Source organism: Protomyctophum parallelum (assembly GCF_964188405.1).
Source record: "Protomyctophum parallelum genome assembly, chromosome: 3".
NCBI classification, from domain to species: Eukaryota; Metazoa; Chordata; class Actinopteri; order Myctophiformes; family Myctophidae; genus Protomyctophum; species Protomyctophum parallelum.
In genome coordinates, this window is record NC_139698.1 from 28,104,555 (window position 1) to 28,118,940 (window position 14,386).

General features: G+C 42.6%; 1 protein-coding gene across 1 annotated transcript; it reads right to left on the minus strand.

The window, feature by feature from the left end:
• Positions 1-2,063: 2,063 nt before the first annotated feature.
• Positions 2,064-13,219, minus strand: rcc1 (regulator of chromosome condensation 1). Its single transcript, XM_083760926.1, has 10 exons — positions 13,153-13,219; positions 10,041-10,157; positions 9,533-9,720; positions 9,129-9,311; positions 6,834-6,930; positions 5,915-6,037; positions 5,246-5,389; positions 4,371-4,490; positions 3,306-3,458; positions 2,064-2,292 (listed from the first exon to the last, which is right to left on the minus strand). Exons 2-10 carry the CDS (start codon positions 10,141-10,143, stop codon positions 2,117-2,119), a joined length of 1,287 nt encoding a protein of 428 aa, XP_083617052.1. The 5' UTR covers positions 10,144-10,157; positions 13,153-13,219; the 3' UTR covers positions 2,064-2,116.
• Positions 13,220-14,386: the final 1,167 nt, after the last annotated feature.

Consider the following 14,386-nt stretch of genomic DNA (forward strand, 5'->3'; position numbering starts at 1 on the left):
AACAAAGGTGAATAAAGAAAAAGTGTGTCCCTCATTTCAAGCAATCTGCATACAAATACAATCGACATAGGTGGAAACCTCATGGAAACCTTATGTCCAAAATGCGTTACTATCCAGGATTTAAAAGGAAAACGTCAACAACTCAGCTTGTGACTATTTTTGCTACTTGTGTGACACTTGTATGACAAAGTGGGGCATTACTTCTAGTGGAAATAAACCCCCAAACATGAAAAGTTGTAATAAGGAGAAACAGGTTTCTGCACGACAGTAACATACTGCTCTCCAGGTTTCACAGGTGACCTACGTATGAACCTTTGCTTTAGCTCAGTGGTTCTCAAAACATTTGTCAAGGATCCCCATCTCGAGATCATACAAAATGTTATTCAAAAAGCTGGATTTGGGTTTAGCACTCCACTGAAAACCATTGATGGGCAAACCTCTCATTTAGTTATTCAAAACGCCGTTTAAAAAAAACATATATTCAAAAATAGTGTATGCACAAGGACACAGATCGCCACTTTGTGCCGTGCTGCGAGCTCATATTTCTATTTTTTTATATCCAATGTATGAAATTATGGATGAAGTGGTTAACACATTTTGCTGTGGACCGCTGTGAGAACCACTGACTTAGCTTGTATCCAACACTTAAAAAACACATCACATTCTAAAACACATTCCGACACAAACATATTTTTAAAACTTTTATTTGACTGTAAAATGCTTTTTTTAACTGCATCCTCTTCATAGCTCGGGACCTGTGTAAATGTTCGATCAACCTGAGCTAGAGAGAATACGTTTCGAAAGATACAAAATACAGGCATGCCTCCTCCCGTCCCAATTACACGCTTATTGCAAACAATTACTACAAGGAAAAGAAAAGCAAATGTCCAAAAACCTAAGATTTAGAAAAAATAGATCTCTCATTTTGTCACCATGTACAGAAAACATAAAAGTGGATGGGACCCGACAACCCACCCGGTTCCAAAGCCCAACCATACATCCACACTCAACACAGGACGTCCCGCCCCCTCACACACAGGTGGCGTTTTGCAGTGGAGAGGGGAAGATGGGCGTGTCATCGTAACGGAACATCCTCAGAACAACATTTATCGTTTTGTCATCTCGTCTGTAGAGTGGCAACCTCATGTGTCCAGAACTGTTTTCAAGAATCAAATACAAAAGCATCAACTTTTGATGCTTGTGTGATGCCAAAGTACAATCAAGTACCAAGTGCATTAATTTGTTAAAAGTTAAAATATGGAGATAGAGGTTTCCGCCCCGACAGCAATGACCTGCTCTGGTCATCTTCACAAATACCAATCTTTTTTTTAATATATATATATATATATATATATATATATAAAAGAAATGTCCAACCTGTTGTTCCAGTGATCTGTTCCTGCAGAGGTATTCCACAGGTTGTGTGGCCTCGCTTACACATTCGAAACAGAGACAGAACGCGTGTTCTGTCTCTGTTCTGGGGAGAGGGGGGGCAATTCATTTTCAATGGGAGTCTTTGAAAGCCAGCCTTGCTTGATGGCTCTGTTCTGCCCTCCCCATCGAGCAGAGCTGTTCTGTCAAAACCATCAAGCAAGGCTGTTCGCAGGGCTTAAAGCAAAAAAAAAGGAATCTGCACTGATCTCATTAAATGACCTCTATGAAATCCTCAGAACTTTAAGCCCTGTGTTCGTCAAAACCACGTGACTCCCATTGAAAATTAATTGTGAGCTGCTCTGTCCCCAGAACATGCGTTTTGAATGTGTGAGCGAGGCCTAAGGCTTCGTACACACATAAAGAAAAACAGTGCTGCGCTCTGCCTGTGTTTCATGGCCGCCCCAATGCTTTTCCAATGGAAGTCACGTGGTTTGACCAAACACATTGAGGCGGCCATGAAACACGGACAGCACAGAGCATGTTCGTCTGATATGTGTGTACGAAGCCTAACACATTTCAGAAGCAGTGAGGACGTGGTGGGATTCAAACCTCACGGTATTATGGCCAAATTAGACCTGTGTTCAGCCCCTACCCCCCCCCCCCCACACACACACACACACACACACACACACACACACACACACTCCACGGTTACAGTAGGTCAAAGTCCTTGTCTTCGTCATCAGCTCTCCTGTTTGCTTTTGGCCAGAAGAACGGTATGCTGCCCGCCACTGGACGCTGCCAGTACCGTGCGGCTCTCAAGCTGTTTGCCAGTCATCTTCACGGGGGTCCATTCGTCGTCTTCCTCACCTGTGCCCAGCTGGAGGTTGGTGCCCATGCCCCAGGCATACACAGCCCCTGGGAGAGAACACACAGCCACCACTTCAGTGGACACGTACGTACACAGCAGGAATGCAACCATTCACTCAACTCAAGATTCAATACAGAATTCTGGGTTAACGGTATGATTTTTAAGCTGGGTAAGTGCTATTTTTGTTAAAAGGTAGTCTTTAGTGCTATAGAAATAGCAGGAGTCTCCTCCATTTATCAGCTTAAAATGTAGTGTTAAAAAGGTCTTTCGCACACCTACAGACGACAGGTGCGTAAGAGGGTTAAGTGCCTGACGTAATGAAAAAGTGTGTGTGTGTGTGTGTGTGTGTGTGTGTGTGTGTGCACATCCAGTTAAGAAATTGCAGATTGATGTTAAAGTCAGCCATACCAGCACTGACAAGATAGTAATTTTGTATTTTAAAACCATATGCCAGAGGGTTAACCTTTGCATTTATGAAACATCTGAGATCATTGGGATTTTCTTTGACAACTGAACATGCATTTTGTTGCTAGTTTGACCACTTCAAATACTATTAATATTAAAATAACGAGTAACCGAAAATCTACAAGCTTACAGGTGGTAGGTGCCTATTTTTGGTGCATGGCATGCTTCCATAGCAGCATTGACTGAAATCAGTTATGGCGACTTTAACGATTTCGGTTCCTTAAGGATTCCCTTTAACGATTCCTACAGGGGGGTTCCAAGTGGACCCTTAACGTCTTTACTGCCATCTAGTGTTCAAAAACTTTGACTGCTTCACTGCAGTCGACATGGGGGGGGGGGGGGGGGGGGGTATTTGGCAAGATAAGGGTCAGCCAATTTGCACACTTAAGAGTTATGGTGGTCCATGAGATGCATTAGAGAACCACTTATTGTAATTGCATAGCAGATGTGAAGTCCACATACCAGTTCTGACAGTACAATTAGAAACTGTTAAAAATGTGATGGAACCGATTCTGGTTCCTCAATGTTGGATCAGGTTCCCCCAGATCCGGATGCCAACCCTACTGAGAGGCTGCCTCCGTGTGTAACTGCTCACCTTCTCTGGTGACAGCGAAGCTGACGGAGGCTCCACAACACACTCCGCTGGCCAGCTCCATGCCAGCCAGGGCTGTGGGCACAGCCGTCTCCTCAGCTCCTTGGCCCAGCCCTAGACGACCGTACTCCGACCTGCCCAGGCTGTACACCTGCCCTGGAAACAACACAGCAGCATGGATTAAAGCACTCTCAACCAGTGGTCTGGTCCTTGCGGGGGTTCCAAGTGGTGCCAAGCTAAATAATGGAGTTGGCAACTAAATGGCCCTTATAAATCTTTAGCTCTTGGGAGTGTAAAGAGTTTTATTGTTAAACACATGCATTACTTAATTTACAATAAATCAGAATTAGAGAATGTGTTATTTTGATCAATATTTGCCCGTTATCCGTATTGATGGTACAACATCAATACAGCATGGAATTGTGGACAAAATCTTACCCAACGACAACAAAATATTCTACGTTTTGGGTCTGAGAGGCTATATGGTCCATTGCTCAAATGCCAAATAAATAATTGACCTAGATATAAAAGGGTTGAAAACCACTGGATTTAAGAAGAAATAAATATCTCACGACTGAAAGATTTTTTAAGGCCAAGTCTCTTTGTGAAAACTGAGTGAAAGGAGGAGCCATTGTTGAGGGGCACTAGCCCCTCCTATATCTAGCTTTGAGGGTGCGTGTAAACACTAACATTGAATGCCATTGAAAATGAATGGCCATTTTTGAGTGTTTGTGTAAAACCAAACTTTACATAAACACAAACATTGAAGACAAAAGTGAGAACACAAATTGTGATTGGCCGGAATGAGATGATGCATGAGGATAAGAGCACCCCTCACTTCATACGGATGTGATTGTTTCATAAACAATTAGGCACAATGTGCAGAATTATGATGTTCAGGTGTTATAGTTCTAAACCTACAGTATACGTTCCTGCTGTTCTACATACAGCCAACTGAGGCTTTAATGCAGACATTAAAGTACAAACATAGCAAATGTAAGACCATAACTGAAATGAAATAAATATGAAATGAAAAGAGGCAGAAAAGTAGTGTGGTGAAATGCCAACCTTCAGCATTGAGGCAGAGTGTGTGGTGCTGTCCCCCAGAGAAATCCACCCAGGCCGTTGTAGAGTTCTTGAAGCAGGTCAGCTTCTCGGGGAAGTAGCACGTCTTGATGCTCTGTGTGCCTGACACGATTAAAAACACATTCAATCAAATTGTGGACATCTCCATGTACTCCTTTTATTTTTTTACTTAAATAAAAGTTTCAATACAGTATATACACTGCAATATATACTACTGCAATGGAGAAAGGTCTCCGTAAACGTCTTGGTATTCAAAGATTTATTTGAATTGAGTACAAAAGTAATTATGCAGAATGTCCCGTTTCACAAGTTATGTCTAAAATGTATTTAAAAAACAATCTTTTAAAAATAGCTGATCTACGAGCCCACAACGCAAGCTTTAGATCTGCCATTTTTGGAAAATGTTCCCTGCAGAATGTGGCTCAAGGGTTAGAAAAGTAAATGTCACAAATAATCTGGATAGAATGCAAGGAGGTTAATGGTAACATCTACATTGAATGAGAACCTTTATATTTATATCCATCACTTAAGTTCTGTCTTATGAAATTAACCAATTGTTGCCAGAACATCCTTTTATCCACAGTAATGTTGAAATTCAGGAACCTAGCTCCCATCTCTCCAGAGAGTAATACCGTCCTCTCACAACCAGACCATCTTGCTTTGATCACATACTTCATCCATATGTATCTATCTACACGATGTAAACACAAACTCAATGCAGATCTCAAGAAGGTCAAGTGAATTGAAGCGCGTCAAAGAAAAAGGGGCCATCGATATTTTCCTGTAGCGACTATTTCCACAACATACACCAATCAAATCAAACGACGCCCAAAACATTTTGTGGCAGACTCACTCACCAAGCTGGTGGTAATTTGCTAATCCAAAACCGTACACGTGGCCTTCTTTTGAAACGGCAAAGGTGAAGTAGGCTCCACAGAAGGCATCCACCAGCTTCACCTTCTTGCCTTTGAACTTCACAACCTGAGGGGTCAGCAGCCGGCCTGAAATCAAACAAAACACACAGACAGTACATTATACAAAACATGGATTTTTGATGTACATAGCAGTTGGTATTATGATGTCACAAAACACAATGTATATGAAATGATTAAAGGACGCCAGCATCCTACTGGCTACTAGAGCTGTGGTTCTCAAACGAAGCTGGCTGAAAAAACCTTCAAAATCTGGAGATCAATTGGGGGTCCTTGACATTAAAATAAAACATAAACAGTTCCTGTGCTGTCTCACTTGTGACTTAAAAGGACACATTATAAATCTTTTGACTATGAAAGGGTAACAAAGCAAAAATAGTGATTTGTGCAAGTTGTGAGCTTGTAGATCGGCCATGTCAGGGTGGGGGTCCTGGGTCCCCAGTTCAAATATGATCATTTTGGGGTGTTGCGGACTGAAATGGGTTGATAACCACTGTTGTAGAGAGCCTCATCTGAAACGCAGCCTAGAAGGCATGAAATGCAGCACAGTACAGTTCTCTTTAGTTATTGTATTGGATAAGAGCCGTAACTTACTCAGGCCCATTCTGCCGCCTCTCTCGGTAAACATCTCCGGCACCCTTCCCAGCTGGCCCTGCTCTCCACAGCCTAGTGTGTAGAGGTTCCCATCCAGAGTCATCATGACCAGGTGGTCATTACCTGGGGGGGGTCAGAGAGAGAGGAATGAGGCTGGAAGGGGAGAAAACAGACACTATGGCAGTCAAGAGCCAACCCAAAGGCAAGAAGCGCACCACCTACGTATATGCATGGCGGCGCGACAGCTTAGCTAACATTGAAGAATTCAAGACCCTGATGTTAGATAGGGGAGTGTGGAGGGCAGTGATTCAGGAGTTGGTGCATTGCATCGCATGCGTCGTCAAGACAAAACGTTCATGGATGAAAGCTAAATAATTTGTAACGACAAGTCCTAATATGCGATTTGTGACACAAAGTGCAAAAGGAACACCCCCTTACTAGCGTCGTTTCCAAAACAATTAAAATAATGTAAAATTCAGATGTTTTAGTCATATTGTTCCTGCTGTTCTACACAATGCCAACCAGGTGAAGAAATAAGACACTGCAAGTCTTTAACCTTTGCTTTCGTGAAATATCCCAGACCATTAGGGTGTTATGGAAGATCACTTCTGAACATAAGTGACTCAGCAACTCAACAGCAACTTCATTTGCTAGTCACTTTAAATAAAATGGTCCTCAAAAATAGCAGATCTACATCTACAAGCTCACGACTTACTGCGAAGCGTTGTGAGCTTGTAGATGTCTATTTTCGTACAGCACTGTAGTAGTAGTTAATCATACTAAACAATTAAGACAAAAATAAAATGTTTTCCCCATGTTGCTTCGTTGACAAAAATTACGATTTAAGTCAGCGAGAGACTCTAAATGTTGGTTTAGATAAATTTTAAGTTAATTGCCCAGTGGAGCATGAGACACATACCTGATGCAATCTTCACAACAGGCTCTTGGATGGGAATATGAACAGGAAGGCTACATTTCTCCATTGGCTCCAAAAGACCAATAACCCCGTTGTTATCCTGAAACAAGCACAGCATTGCTATGTTTAATTAAGCACAAGGGGATAAACTTGACATTTCATGGCAAGTTGAATTTGACCAAGCCGATAAGACCAAAGTTGCGATAAACAGGTTGTGTAACGAAGGCTTTCGCTCACCTTCACGTCATTATTGCTAGTTTCCCCACCGAATATTCACACTCCATATATGGTCTAACGAGGTATCTAACTAACCTATTGAAGTGTGACAAATTTAAGTTGACGATTAATTGCGATTAACGATTGATTCTTTTTTGCATTGAATTTGTATTTCTGTTTGCCTTTTAGGCTTCGTAAACACAACTTGGACAGGGCAGATGACAAATAACTTGAAAATAAAAAGACAACACTGACACAATTTTGTTTTCCTTTACAAACATTTTTCAAAAATAGCAGAATTAGGTGATCTACAAGCTCACAAGCTTCATGACATATTGAAAGCTTGTAGATAAACTATTTCTGCTATTTTTGAAAAATGTATGGACATGGAAACGATTGACAATTACGCAAAAATTGTGAATCTCAAATAAGTGCAATTAGGCAATTATGTAATAATTTTGACAGGCCCATTTGGGTGTGGTTAATCTAGAGCTCCAAATATGGAACCGGCAGAGACAGACAAAATTAAATATAATTTCATTTTGGATTAATTTAATTTCTTCAAAATAAAAAACCCGCTGCATCCGTTGGCAGTTAGTGAAATACAGACTAAATCAATATTGGCAGTCAAAGAGCCAAAAGGCTATGGCCCTCATTTATCAACCGTGGGTACGCGGCGCACGCCGAAATTACCGTCATTTTCGGCATTTAACATTTCCGGCAAAGCTTGAAATTGAACGAGACAACGTTCAAAACCCACGTCTGCTCGGGACCTGGCGTACGTTTTGTCCTCACCTGTTTTTCTGTCGTAGAACGGCGGAGCAGCATTGTTTGACCAGCTGAGAGGCTGTCACAGGCATTTAAACATATGTTTTCACTTTTGTTTTCAACAAAATGTTAATATAAAACGGTATGTGTATGCAGTAAAAAACAAGAGAGATTTCCAACTTTACAAGTAATTAAAATCACTCAATTAAAAACAATATAACATGTTTACAATGTATTAGTTTGTGCTTAATCAAACAGTGCTTACTGGCCTTGTTATGCGAGCGCACTTGTGAGATGATTTTGGAGCGCATGCGGTGATGCGGCATATGATATTATTTAAAAAAAAAGGCATAAATGGACTGCACGCCTTTATTTCCAAGTGACAATGACAAGCATACAGCTTGCCTATTTGTAGTAAGTACTAGCAGGCTATAGGCGTAAGGGGCTTAATCATTCACCATTTAAATAAGTGCTTAGACAGGTTTTGACAGTTCAGATAAAAGCGAGATCATTTTCGGGGGTCGGGAGCCTGAGGACGGGACCGCGGCGTGCGTCGCCAATACATACCAGCACACATGCAAGCAAGCCTTCATCCATATGTTTATGATTCGTTCATCAATGATCAAATCACTACAAATCACTACATAAACGTTGATTATGACTGCCTTGACGACATGATAGCCTATCTCTCATGCAGGCATCACTGACACTCACCCACAGGACTTTAATATCACAGCAGTGCGCAGTCTCACGCCTTCGCCGTGCACTGCGCACGAATGGGTAAAATTAATATAGGCCAGCCCAAACGTATTCCATTCATGGCGATGCGATGTCGATGTGTCATGTAGGTGCGTGCGTGGACATGACAGCAAGGCAAGCGAGGTGAGAGGGAAACAGACAGGGTAGGCCTACAACTTTATTTAATTCATGCAGGTGTTCGTTCTTTATTTGTTTAACAACACACCAGTTAGTTGGGCTTGCAAGTTGCGTGTGCGTGCTGTGCGTGTGTATGAGAGAGGGGGGTGAGGCGGGCAGCAAGGCACGGGAGAAACCTATTTTTTCATGTAACCATGGTTTCAGTAAACGTATTGCCGTTGTTCATGTCGCAAAAACGAGGGCGAGGCTAGATTTAATAGGGCGTGCCAGATATATTTCAGCCGTGACATTTATTAACGTCAGAACGAAATTAAGGAAGGATCAGCTGTTTGCGATCACTTTATAAATGCCGTGGCGACGTGGGTGTACTACGAAATCTGCACTCGAATCTGTGGCAGATTTTACACTTGATTGATAAATGAGGGCCTATGTCCTTACTCTAAATGAGCCCCAGATATAGACTGCTCCGTCCTCTGTGAGAGCAGCTGTGTGGCTGTCCCCAGCAGAAACCTGCACCACTTTGTGCTCAAGGACGACCTTTCCCGGGAGCATTTCTTCAGAGCCTGCCTCCGACGTCTCCCGACCGAGGGCACCCTCGTCGTTGCAGCCGAACGTGAACACCTACAAAGAGTACGCACAATGTCATACTGGAAGTCTAACCTAATGTACAGTACATACATGCTGCTTTTTTAAGGTTTGTTCCCGACAGCAACAACAATATGATCAAGTATAGGGAGTTAATTTACCAAAGAAATAAAAAAACAAAATAAAGTTTGAATATGGAGATAGGAGGTTTCTGCCCGACAGTAACAACAATATATGACTCATGACTTGTTGCTTACGCTTCCGGTTTCACTGACGCACACAGTGTGCATGCCCCCGGCTGCCACTTGGACCACGCCTTCCGGCAGGGTGACCAGGGCCGGCTTCTTCCGCTCCATGGTGTTCTCTCCTAAGCCCAGCTGTCCAACGTCGCCCTGGCCCAGCACCAGGACCTCTCCTGGTTCCTTCCCGTGACTCCTGTGATGAACTGGTTGGTACACAGGAAGCAGAGAAGAAAAGAGATTTGTGGTTTAATTATACAAAAGAAAACATCCAAAGAAATTGCAGATGTAGCCAGCCAGAGAGCAGATAACTGGATGAAGTGGTTTAGATGATTGTGATGCTATGTTTAACTAATTTGCTGGAGACCCCCTAGAACCCTAGCTGCTCTTCATTGGCCCCCTGGTAAGTTTAGAATGCATTTTAAGGTGCTTTTGTTTATAAATCTCTACACAGACTGACCCCCTCATATCTATCTGAACTTTTGCACGAATATTCTTACTAATATATATATATATATATTCTTACTTTTGCATGAAACATTACCCTTCACTCTCTTCTGACCCTCTTCATCATCTGACGGAGATGCCCTCTTTCTGGGAGTCTTGCTACTCAACTTTTTAGGCGGCATTGTTGGCAAGAAACCTTGAGCAAAAAAACAAAAAACAATCACAAATTTACACATTTTGCAGGCGCTTTTATCCTGAACAACCTACAATAAACAATCCAATAAAACACAATCTAATCACTAGTCAGTGCCTATGTCTAAAGCAGTGGTTCCAAAACTTTTCAGTAACCCAAAAGAGATTAAACGTTTGCAAGGTACAGAGGTTTAAACATGTTGATGTGTGTAGTCAGGCATCATTAATAGACTGAACCTGTTTATATAACACGTGTCCACAAATATAATGGTGCCCCAGAGGTAGCGTGAGTGACCGACCAGATGACGTTAAGATCTCAAACAGCTGCCAGTCAGAGAGAGACACTTCCTTTCCATGGTGTCTTACTCTTGGACCATGTAGGCAGCCGTTTAGTAAGGAACTGCACTGCAGAAAGAAACACCAAGTGTTCCGTTAATGGAACCAAATGAACCCCCACCAGACTGGTCCCTTGTTACACTAGAGCAGGGGTTCTCTAGTCTAGACTAGTGGGAGTGAGTGGTGCAACTCTGTGTGGGGGTTCCAGACCCACAGGAACACACCCAGGGTGGCGGCCCGATTCCGGCGAGCCGCCCCATGTCCGAAACAGTTGAGGAATGACAGAGTTACCGTGTGGGGGTACTGTACCCTCCACTTGTAAGGGTTGAGAATGTTCTTGGTCACAAGAGTGGGAAGTGCTGACCAGCTGGAACTCTTTTGCGAAGTTAGGTCTTGTCTATCTTTATCTTTATGGACAAGTTAAGAAAGCTTGAATTGCAAGGCTTAGGTTTAGATTCTCATACAGACTTGTAGCCCTCCGAGCAGAACCCAATGGTACTGAAGTTTCTGACTTTTTGACGACACAGACCATTGGGTCCTGTTCCAGCAGTATCCTGCCACCTGGTACGCGGACATACATAAAACATAAACAACGTGGATAACACCTGTCTGCGCTCTTTGACGACATTTTTTCGTGTGAGGGCTTCTGAATGTGAAGTATAAGTACCCATACATGCCGCTGCGAATATCTCCTGTGGCGCGGAAGCCGTTAAGTATTTGTTAATTTGTTTGACCGATTTGGTCGCTTTGATTCTTCTCTTCCTTCCTTGTTTATTGACACCTCATTGTACCGCCTATCTGGCTAGCTAGTGGCGCTATAGCTATGACACAGCAGATCAGAGGCAGGGACGTAGCCGCACAAGCCAACCGCACACCGGGAGGCGGTACAATAAACGGTAAACAAACAAGAAGAAATAAAGCAACCAAATCGGTCAAACAAAATACTTAACGGCTTCCACGCCACAGGAGATATTCGCAGCGGTTTGTATAGGTACTTATAGTTCACGAATTCAGAATAACTTAAACTAAAAAAGGCCGTCAAACGCCGCAGATACGATCTTAGAGAGAATATTTATGTCCGCGTTCCAGAATTCCCATACGAAAATATAGTTATGAGCAGGGACCCTACATAAAACTCATCCAAATTTCAGAAAAGCTTTATGGAGGGTCCCGAAAGGGGCTAACAGACTTGATTGAAGATTATAATCCGACAGAGAACAATTCTGGCAAGATGCCTTATATAAGGAGGGGATGACGTCACAACTAGGTAGGCGTGACATCAGCCCTGACGCTACTGTACTAGTACACCCGAAATCACCATATATACAGTTAATATGTGCGTGTGTGTTAGGTTGCACACAGGTGGTGAAAAACAACAATGCTGTTTTCGTGCTCAGACACACCCACCCAGCCATACACAGCTCCGTAAGGCCATGCAGTAACTTTGCCCTGTTTTTTGCAGTCGCTGCATTTACAAGATTTCCGTATATATAAACATTCAGATTTCAAATATAAAGTACTCACAAAGTGTCCCACGGGTGTTAGTTAGTAGCAGCGCGAGCGATTAGAATTGCTGCGTCCCGCGTTGTTTAATAAAAAGCATTTTTGTCCAAGCTCTCCGGCTACTTTTTTAAAACGGGGTTCGTTTGGGAAATCCACAGTTGCACACCGGGAGCGCACTCGCCTATTAGTCTGTATTGGCAGGGCGGTCAGCGTACGTATATCGAACACACCGAGTGCCACCCTCCTCCCGACCGATAGGGGCGCGTAGTTGAAAGCCAATGGCAAAATAACACCTCGGATAAAAATGCTTTTTATTAAACAATGCGGGATGCAGAAATTCTAATCGCTGGAGCTGCTACTAACTAACACCCGTGGGACACTTTGTGAGTACTTTATATTTGAAATGCGAATGTTTATATATTTTAATTATTTGTAAATGTAGCGTCTGCAAAAACCAGGGTGAAGTTGCGTCATGACCCTCGTATGAATACGAGGGTCATGTTTACAGGGCTATACATGAACCTGTGTACTAACTGATGCCCTCTACTGAAAGTGACGTCAGACTTCGGTGCTCTATAGCTAACTCTAGTCCAAAGTGTACACAACACATGTCCATTTGTAACTGACATTTGACAGGTGTGGGGGAAATTTGCACTTGTGCTGGAGCCCTCTATGACCAGAACACTGACTGGATTCAAAGCAACGCATCTGGTCTGTCCAATGTGACTGTGCTTGTCATGTCAAATGGACTCTCCATTTGTACACTCTCAGAGTTAAGTTAACACTAAGGATTTCACAGTGTAGAAGGACTCCTGTTCAATGGCTAGTGAAAGTTTAACAGCTACAGTTAAAGATACGTTGTGGTCGGTCCATTCCGGACATAAACAGTGTCAAGCGTACCCACATTATTGACCAGAGTTGTCGTCTTGTCATTAGAAAAACCGTTATTCAGGCTAACGAGGTAACCTGAGCTAACGTCATGTGTTCATTGGTTCCACGCGATGCTAACGGCTAAGTTAGCTCGCTAGCTTGATGAGACCGGAATGAATGAATGAATACATTAATGAATGAAACGGCAAATCGAGACATAGCATTTGGATGAAGCGGTTGAATAGTTGTGGCGTTGTACCGTATGTAGTAGTTTGTGTGTTTGTTCTTACCTGGGACAGTTGTGTGTTTGTTGTGTGTCAGTGCAGTCTGTACTCTGTACGTGCTGAGGCTTCCCTTCCCGGCATGCACTGCTGCTGACCACGCGCGGTTTTATGAGAACCTCCCCCCCGGAACCTCCCCCTTCTTGCGCGCGCGCGTACGTGTGTGCGTGCGTGCGTGACTGTGTGTGAAAATAAAAATATATTCAAGTAAACCAAATAGGCTACTTCAGATCAAATGTAAATTAATTAAATCAAGCAATATTATAAATACAACATATCAGGCCACCACAATACACAACGTAAACGTAAATGCATTTTATGGTCAACATACAAAATATAATTCAAAACATGACCTTCTTGGTGATGCACGTGCATCACGCACGTGCACGTGCACCTCGACAGACAGCAGCACCAGAAAGCAGCAGATGAAATGGCACAATTACTGTAGGCCTATATCAGACCTACCCCATTATTATCCCCATAATGGCACCTGCCCCACCTATAGCTCCAACCCTAATACAGTGTAGATGTTCCCACCAGACCAAGTTAGTCTACAACTACATGATCTACATTTACAGTAATATGTCACAATCACTGCCCCATCAATGTGTCCTGTCCTCCCATTAACAAGCTGTCTGTACTCTGTAGCTGTAGCCTGTACCAGGTGGTGGTCAAGCGTCACAAGCCAGGTGACGTGAGAGAGAGGTAGGGGGGTCAGAAGAAGGAATATGCATAATTATTCCTTATGTGAAGTATGTGTGCATTATAGTGTATTACGTATGACACCTTAATATCAGCAGGTAGCCTATGTGTACTGTGTACATTTATTTTGTGGAAAAATAACGGCTGTTTGTACGGCTGCACAAACAAGGGGTCAGCCATAGTTAAAACACATTTTTTGTTTTAACTGCCAGGTTGCTGGCTTAGCTGCCTGGGCATCTTGGCTGGTAATGACAAAAATATGAATAGTTGAATTTGTTTATATTAAATGTAATATATCATTCATATACTGCAGGAAGGGTTAATTTATTGATCATCATGGTTAGGCAACAGATGGTGTAAACATTATTTTTCAAACTGGAGAAAATATTAAAATAGACAGTCTTTATTATAATTGTTTTTAAATGGTAAAAGACCTGACTTTTACAAATCTTATACAAGTTCATGTTCTCTGCTTTTACAGCCCAGTTCTGGCATCTATATTGATGCATGTCATGTATTGAATGGTTGTTGAGTTTTTGTG